Source organism: Sminthopsis crassicaudata, chromosome 3, assembly GCF_048593235.1.
Source record: "Sminthopsis crassicaudata isolate SCR6 chromosome 3, ASM4859323v1, whole genome shotgun sequence".
Lineage (NCBI taxonomy): Eukaryota > Metazoa > Chordata > Mammalia > Dasyuromorphia > Dasyuridae > Sminthopsis > Sminthopsis crassicaudata.
In genome coordinates this window covers 210,677,351-210,686,688 of record NC_133619.1, presented here as the reverse complement: position 1 = coordinate 210,686,688, position 9,338 = coordinate 210,677,351, and the positions used below count along the sequence as shown (strand labels likewise).

The 9,338-nt window shown below is 29.1% G+C and overlaps 1 protein-coding gene across 1 annotated transcript in view; it reads left to right on the top strand.

The window, feature by feature from the left end:
- The window catches only part of LOC141560987 (uncharacterized), a 423,935-nt gene that overhangs the window by 31,619 nt on the left and 382,978 nt on the right, over nt 1-9,338 (top strand). The window contains exons 5-7 of the mRNA XM_074299860.1: nt 392-499; nt 1,725-1,903; nt 4,886-4,968. Coding sequence (XP_074155961.1) covers nt 1,740-1,903; nt 4,886-4,968 — 247 coding nt within the window. The 5' untranslated portion in view covers nt 392-499; nt 1,725-1,739. The remainder of the gene's footprint in view (nt 1-391; nt 500-1,724; nt 1,904-4,885; nt 4,969-9,338) is intronic.

Below are 9,338 nucleotides of genomic sequence, written 5' to 3'. Positions count from 1 at the left end.
AATTGGAAAACAAGAATGGCAGAAAGTAGGATCAGCTATTGTCTGAAGCATGTGATTTTCTTAAAACCATAGACACTTTCTGATTGGCTGAGTCCATCTGAGCCTTCCTAGATCCCCAACCTTTTTTGCTTACAAATTCTGAGAGATTGAAATTTAATTGTTCCGTGGAAATGTAACTTTGCTTAATTTCTTATATTCTGGAAATCCACTGATCAGTGGTATTTACATATGTTATCTTACATTACCTTGAAGCTTATAACATTCTGTGGAATCATTAACTTTTCAGTATTTCTCACACCAATAAATATTAAGATGCTTTTGAATGGCTTGATTTTTAAAATTATTTGATAATAAGCTTGTTATAAAATCAAATCTTATTTTTATTTTCTAGATTTAGCAAATAAACAGGATAAAGAAGGGGCATTGTCAGAAGAATGTTTAATCAAAGAACTAGCATTAGAACAAACTGGCCACTGAGCAAAAATGTGTCTGTCAAATTGTAAGTTCTTTATCCCTCATTCTGTCTTTACTGATCATTTTATGAATTTATTTTTAGGAAAAATCAGACAAATATATTTAAAAAGTGGCTATCGTAAGGCACTGTAATTTGACAAATCATGATTCTGATTCTATAGAATTTTGGTGTAGATGAATGTTTAATATATATTTTCAATTAAATTAACTTTTATAAGCAATCAGTTTGAGATATATATATATATATATATATGTTTAATTTTCAGTTTTTCATTGCTTCAGAGCTTGTATTTATGCCATATAAAGGATGCGTTATATAACATTGACTTTCATGTAGACTAGAAAAAAAATTGCAAATATAGTTGCAAAGCTGTTATTTAGCTATGTTGGTAGAAAAGTTTCTTTCCTTCAAGGTCTCTATATCATTGAAATTACTGTTCTAGTAAAAAAAAAAGTTGATTAAAAATAGACTATGTATGTAGGTAAATTTTAATCCAGTTATAAAATGACTCTCTCTCTCTCTCTCTCTGTATATATATATATACATATATATATATATGTATATATATATATGTATATGTATGTATATATGTATATATATATGTATATATGTATGTATGTGTATATATATGTATGTATGTATATATATATATATCTATAACATATATATACATATATATATATATATATATATATATATATCTTAGCAAAATTGTCAAAATATAAGGTGACCCAGAAGTTCTAAAATTTAAAATTACTTTAAGACTTTGGAACTTTCTGTATTTCATTTTCTTTATGTTCAAATAGGTTAGTGAGGATGACTATAGTAATAATAGTTGCCATATGGGTTGTGCTTTAAAGTTTTAATATTACACACATTTGGTTAATCTGGGTATAGTAGATACAGTGCTGAGCTCAGAAATAGAAAAACCTGGGTTTTTGAATACTGCTTCCAGTTACCAGCTGCATGATTATAAATAAACAAGTCACTTAACATTCTCAGTTTCCTCATCTGCAAAATTAGCACTTTGGACTAAATTTATGATCATGTAAACTGTACATTTTGTAAATTTTGGAAATTAAATGAAAAGAAAAATTCTTTTTAAAATGTTGATTTGTATAGTTATATTGTGCAATTATTTTGAGACAGTTGTTTTAATAAGAGTAAATACCTTATATTTTTTGTCTAGGTAATGTTCATGTTTTACCATTTACCATTACATCTTTTTACATATTTATCACGTTTTTAGAAAACTTGTTCAGCAATGACTGGGACCGGGAAGAAAAGAGATGCAAAAATAATATGTGGTTTTGACTGGATCTTGGGCTACATCCAGAACAATTATGAAAAACTAAAAGTACAAGTAGAGAGGGACACAAAGACGCTAGAAATTTGTTGGCAAAATACAGAAAGAGACAACCAAATGAGGCAAGTATGAAGAGAAAGATGATAACTAATTAAAGTGCACAACCAAATGCATCTCATGTGGAAAAACAACAACAGCAACAACAAGATTATGGAAGTAATGTATATTTGTTATTTTTATCCATTCAGTTTCTTCTTTCTCTACAAAGGAAGTCACTAGTGAAAATTTGTTATTTCTAGGGATCTTTTGCATCTGCAAGTTCCAATGACACATTTTGTCATTATTCTTGTAATCATTATTATTCTACAAATATTAAGTTGTAGGCAGAGTTATCCAAAGAACATCTTTTTATATGTATAAGCCTTCATCTCTCAGAGTCTTGTAATTTTGTGTGTCTTTCTTGTCAATTTTGAGTCCCAGTGAATTTTCAAAGGAATTGTTAAATGAAAATTTATTTATCTGCTTTTCTTTTGTGGAAGGTAAGAAAAGTTGTACTTTTCAAAAAAATAATGCCTGAATGAAATCATTTAAAATTTAAATTGTTAAGTGTGGGAGTAAAAATGAATCATGTTTTTATTTTTAAATAATGCACATAAGCATAAATATAAGTTGAAATTTAAAAATGTTAATAAAATTGTATATAGGATTTCTGCACTTACCCTATGTATCTCTGTCTCTCTTGATGTCAAAGCAGAAAGGAAGGTAATTGTCCTTTCCTCACTTAGGAAATAATAGCCTTTTACCAGAAAAGGTTGCACATAAATTGCATGGTCCTAAAAAGTCTTGTTAAAAACCATGATAGCTCCCAGGTTGTAATTTTCCTACGAATTGGTCAGAAACTAGAAATACATGAATTTTGAACATAGGGAAACAATTTTATGTTTTTCCAATTTATAGTCATATTGTTATCTGATGAAAATTTTTCTTTAAGCCACAAATAGATTTCATCCTTTGAGAAAAATATTTGGTGAATTTTCTTTTTTGAAAAAAAAAAGTCAGTCATGGAATAATCTTTTTATTTGTTTTCAGAGACAATTAGGATTAATCATTTTACCAATCCTGTTGATAGTTGATAAATGTTATAATCATAAGTATATTAGTCTCCATAGAAATCTTGAATTCTTGGCTTTAATGAAGTGGTTTTCTATATCACAATTTTAAAACTTGAATGTTTCATCAGTTCCAAATACATAAAACAGCAGTAATACATATAGATTAAACTTGGATAAGTTCTGTCAAAAAAAAAAAATTTACAAATCCTGAGATTTTTTGAGTCTCTTCTCTTTTCCTGTTATACACAAGGTAAGCTTTTTGATGAGTAATTTTTATAAAAGAAATTATCAGTAATTTGTTTCAAAATAATTTTTTCTTTCCCCCCAAAATTTATAGATCACTTGGTAAGCAGCTTCCCCTAAAACATACCTCTCTTTTTTCCTTTTATGCTTCTGTGGACTTAACCAAACTTGTGTTCTAAGGCACTTTCTGGTGAGCAGAGCCTCCATAATTAATAATAAATAGGTGTGAATTTGTGAGTGATAAATGTTTCATTTCCTAGCACTTAGTCTAATTGGTAATCACTCATTTCTAATATATTTGGAAAACAAAATGCAATTTTAATGACATGTTCATTGATATACCTAATTATATTTTTAATGACTACTAAATGAATAACTTGAAAAATGAGGTTAAATTGAGGTGATGCATGTAATGCTTCAATAGTCAAGTTTTCCTAATAATATAAGCCTTAAAAGTTTCAAATATGACCCTTAGTGTTAATATATAATGGTTACAATCTAGGGCTAATATACTTTTAAAATGTTCTTTATTATGTTCCCTGATGGTTTTGTTTCAAGAACTCTGAATTATCTTTCACATATGATGTCACTTGCTATATATAACAAAGACAGGGAATCTGCCATTGATAGCTAGTTATTATTTACATGACATTTACAAGCAAATTTTAATTGGTCTACATACAATTGTGCAAGAATACAACTGTTATATAGTGTCTTAAATCTATGAGTTCAAATGATGTCCTTTTTTTCTGTCATTCAAATCTATAAGCAAATTCTATTTATAGGTGTGCATGCACTCTATTTTTACATAGATATAGTAAAAAAACATAAGTAGTAGAGGTCTGACAGAAGAATAATTATCATTGAGTATGTCAAAACATTACCTATAAAAGGAAATATTTTTGGGGGCGGTGGGAATTATTTATGTCTTCTACGGCATCAGTTACAGTCTTTAAACACAGTTTTATATTTCTTTGGGGAAACTAGTAAACACAAATTATTTTCAGTTGGAATAAATAACATATGTTTTTATAAAAAAAACCCAAAAAACATGATGTTGATTACTTTGGAAGTTAAAGACTTCTCCTTGCAACCCAAGCTGCACTTAAGTTAACAAAAAAAAAAACAAAACAAAACAAAACAAAAAAAAAAAATATATATATATATATATATATATATATATCAATCCATCAAGAAGCATTTGTTTAAAAACCTACTATTTGTCAGGTACTGTAGTAGGTGCGAGGACAAAAAAAATGCTTTATATTTTCAAGAAACTTTCATTCTATTGAGGGAAACATCATGCACACTTGTACACACACACACACACACACACACACACACACACACACACACACACACATATATATATATATATATATATATATATAAAGTAATTTGAGTACAGAACTAGTAATTAGGATAATCAGAAAACACTTCACATAGAAGATATTTAGATTACACGAGAAAAAATTCTGGGCTTCTATGAAGTAGAGGTAATGAGGAACTATGTTTTTAACCTAGGACCAACCTATTCAAGAGTAGAAAAGAGGAGAGAGATAGTTATGTATAAGGCCATTACATGGTTTAGACTACAAGACAGTTTGAACTCCTCAAAGGTGACCAAAGATTAATTACAAGTGATTTTATGTTATGTTTTTTTGTAATTTAAAATTTAACTTATTTGCAAATTACTTATAAGTTAAGACTTTTGAATAAGTTTATTTTTCTTGCTTCTCCATCTAACAGAGAACCAAAGAAGACAGAGAATCCTGAATTTTATAATTTAGATCCCTTTGATGCCACACTATTTGCATTTTTAAACCCTCAAGGTATGTGTGATAACATGCAATTTTTGCTGTTAAGTGAAAGTCCATAAGAAATCATTAGGGGAGTATAGAAGGAAAATCAAAGAAAGAGTTACTAAGAGACACCTAATGGTTCTGGTAGAGGAATAATCAATACAATGTTTATCCTTGGTCCTAGAGATGTCGTGGTGTGAGGGTATAGAGAACTGGCCTCAAAGCCAGGAAGACCTAGGCTTATCTGACATATACTTGCTGTGTGTGATTCTGGGAAAGTCACTTAACTTCTAAGTATCCAGGCAACACTGAACGATTCTGAATTTTAGAGAAAGTCCTGCCTCAAACTGACAAAAGTTCCTTCCTCAGTGGGAGATCCCTAAAACCAAAAAACTAAATTACAGGGTCTTTCTCCCCTGTGAAGGTGGAAAGCATAATTGTCAGGAAGAGATGAAAATTAAATGAAGCAAAATTAGGGAATGAACATAATGAAATATAAACCCTGGCCACTGTTTCTTACATTTAAGAATTGTGTTATTCTTTTGATCATATTTACTTAAGAATTCTGTCTCTTCTTTCCCTCTGTCTTACTGCTCATACCTTACTGTGGTAATATGTAAATGCTTTGTAGACTCTTTCTTTCTTCCTTCCTTCCTTCCTTCCTTCCTTCCTTCCTTCCTTCCTTCCTTCCTTCCTTCCTTCCTTCCTTCCTTCCTTCCTTCCTTCCTTCCTTCCTTCCTTCCTTCCTTCCTTCCTTCCTTCCTTCCTTCCTTCCTTCCTTCTTCTTTCTTTCTTTCTTTCTTTCTTTCTTTCTTTCTTTCTTTCTTTCTTTCTTTCTTTCTTTCTTTCTTTCTTTCTTTCTTTCTTTCTTTCTTTCTTTCTTTCTTTCTTTCTTTTCCTCTGAGGCTGGGGTTAAGTGACTTGCCCAGGGTCACACAGCTAGGAAGTGTTAAGTGTCTGAGACCAGATTTGAACTCGGGTCCTCCTGAATTCAGGGCTGGTGCTCTATCCACTGTGCCACCTAGCTGCCACCTGACCATTTTCTGAGAACATTGTAAAGTGTTATAAATTATTGTAAACAGCCATTTGTTTGAATATTCCTTTGTGAATATAATTATCGATTTTTAAAATTTTTATGCAGTTAATTTATAGATTGTATTCTTAGTTGCAAGTGTGTCTGTGTGTGTCTGTCTGTGACATCTCCTTTGACTGAGAACTTACATGATGATTTTTTACACATCTCAACTCCTTAATGTTGGCAACTCCTGGGCTTATATTCTGTTCTTTTATATAGCTAAGATATTTATTTATATAGTTTCTGTTATATGTATTACCTTTTAAACTCCTCCTCATTGCTTCATTATTGGGGAACAAGTAATGGTTGATTTAGCAACTGCTGTTTCTGAGATATAAAGGCAGCTTTACAATTTTCTGTTATCTGGAATATTCAGTTCTTCTGATACCAAAATGTTTCCTCTATTTTCTGTTGCTCTAGTTTTATTTTCTTTAATGGTTTTCCTATTTGTAAGGATGAGTACAATAAAATAGCTTTAGTAACATGAGTTATCATGTCTAATTTATTATATAGGTTGAAAATATTGTATAAGAAAAATTTGAAGTTTTTTTCATACTTTAATATAAAAATTTATTTTGTGTGAGTATCTTGCATGTAATTATCTTCTTTTTAGCGAGTCAGTTTTGGTGAGCCACAAATGTTAAAAATCCAGAATGAATATTGATATGGTGAAATTATACATTGTGTAGTTATGATAACATTTCTTAGTAGATCATACTGTAAAAAGAAAAAAAAATACATGCACTTTCTTATGTTGTAAATTATACAAATTCTTTCTACATAAATTGAATTTATCTGTGTTTTATTTTTATCATGTGTGACTTTTTGTTCCTAAAATTTTGTTTTTAAAAAATTTATGAAACAGCTAATAGTCTTTCAAAACTGTCATAATAAAAGAAAAAAGTCATGACTTCCTAGGATTTTATTTTCACTTTTTTGAGTTATATTGTACCAATATGGAATGTATATTTTCTTATTTCTTGAAATATGTTAATATTTTAAAATATCCCCAGTTTTACCTTCTTTTTTTCAATAATTATTTTAAGATTTACTTTTTAAATTTTTGAAACTACATTAGACACATTGTGATAGTAGAGGTACTATGCTTTGGTTTTGTTAGAATGAGAGAAGAAAGTAGAGGCTAGATTAAAAATTCCATTGCTGTAAAACCATACACAGGAAAAGAAAATGCCAACACACAGAACCACTCCAAATATGGAAATGCCTCAGGTGACAACTATGATATGCAAAGAATAATTTACTATTCATATATCTAAGAACTATAATACCTCTTTACAAATTTGTCTTATATTTTCTTATTTTTCCCTCCCAATGCTTTTCTTTTAAACTGTTTGAATCTTTTTGAATTATGTTTTTTTATGACATAAAGAATGGAATACATTTTAAAATTTTTCTATCAAGGTCATATTTTCTCATGTTGGTTTTATTAGACAATTATATCAGTATGTGTTATGCTTTTATATTTGGCACTTATATATTTTTCAATAATCTATAATTTAATTCAGTTATACAAAATTTTAGTCTTAATAGCAATCTTTGGAATTTACTAAGTGGGTGACTTTGGCAGCTATGTGAAAGGTTGATTGGAAAGGAACAAACAAGTTGCAGATAGCTTGCAATAGATACTGCTTTTGGACTAGTCCAAGACTAAAGGGAGAGTAGAGAATTGGGGGTATATAAGAGAGAGATTATTGAAGTAGGACTAACAAAATTTGATAATTAGTTGAATGTGATGGGCAAGGGATGGTAAGGAGAAAAGGATGGCAGTGAGGTTGCAAGCCTTCATGACTAGAAGAATGATGGTGGTACACGTGATAGGAGCAGATAAGCAGCTTTTGAAATGTGAGTTGTGATGATGGGCATTCTTGTGTCACCCCTGATTTTATTTGGGATGCTTCTAGCTTATCCCCATTACATGTAATTTTTGCTGAGGGTTTTAGACAAATACAGATTATAATTTTAAGGAAAACTCCATTTATTCCTATGCTGTTTAGTGTTTGTAATAGGAATGGGTGGTGGTGTTTCAAAAGCTTTTTCAGAATCTATTGCAATAATCATATGTTTCCATTAGTGATCTTACTGATGTTATCAATTATGCTGGTAGGTTTCTAATATTAAACAGCCCTGCATTCCTGATATAAAATTTCCAATTGGTCATAATGTATTATCCTGGTGATCAATTGCTCCCATATCATTGAGATCATTTTATTAATAATTTTACATTGTTTACATTGTTATTAGGAAAATTGGTCTTTAATTTTTTCCTCTGTTCTGGCTTTTCTTGGTTTAGGTATCATCATATTTGTTTCATAAAAAGACTTTTTTTGCTCTCTATCATCAGCTGTTTATTTCAAATAGTTTATTTATTATTTCAATATTGTTCTTTAAATGTTTGGTAGATGTAAAATGTGAATTTATCTGGCCCTGAAGCTTTATTTCTTAGAAATTTCATTGATATTTTGTTCAATTTAATTTTTTAAAATGGGTTTCAGTATTTTATTTCCTCTTCTGGTAAATTTGGGCAAATTATGTAGTTTTAAATATTGATCCATTTCAGTTAGATTGTCACACTGTTGGCATCCAGTTAGGCAAAGTAACTATTAACAGTTGCTTTAATTTCTTATTTATTGGTGATAAAATCACCATTTCAATTTTTAATACTGGTAATTTTATTTTCTTCTATAAATCAAATTGGTCAAAAATTGATGTGTTTTATTGTATTTTCTTCATGATAAAATTATTATTATATTATTATATATAATAATATATTAATGATTAATAATAATATATAATATAATTATATTATATTATATATCATTATATATTATTATATTAGTTTTATTTATTAGTTTAATCATTTTCTTTCAATTCTATTGAATTCTTTTCAAATCAACTCTATTTTTATTTTCAGAATTTCTAATTTGGTGTTTAATTGTGTCATTTACATTTGTTCTATTTCTTGCTCTTTAATTACATGTCCAATTCATTGAACTACTCTCTTTCTATGTTTTATTAATTTTGGTATTTTAGCTGCTAAGTTTTTTTTTTAACATAGCCCCTTGATATGTGAATTGTTTATTTCTGTCTGCTTCCATTTGATAGTTTTAGAATTTTGCTGTTATATTTATTTTGAGATCTTTTTCAAGGAAATGATTAGTGAATTTTTTCTGTGACTACTTCACCCTTTGCTTTTAGGATGTCAGGCAGTTTTCCTTGAGGAGAAAAAGAATAAAGTCTTTAAATATTTAAGATTTTTTAAAAGGCCTTATTTAATGGTAATATCAGAAATAAGCTCTTTCTATGT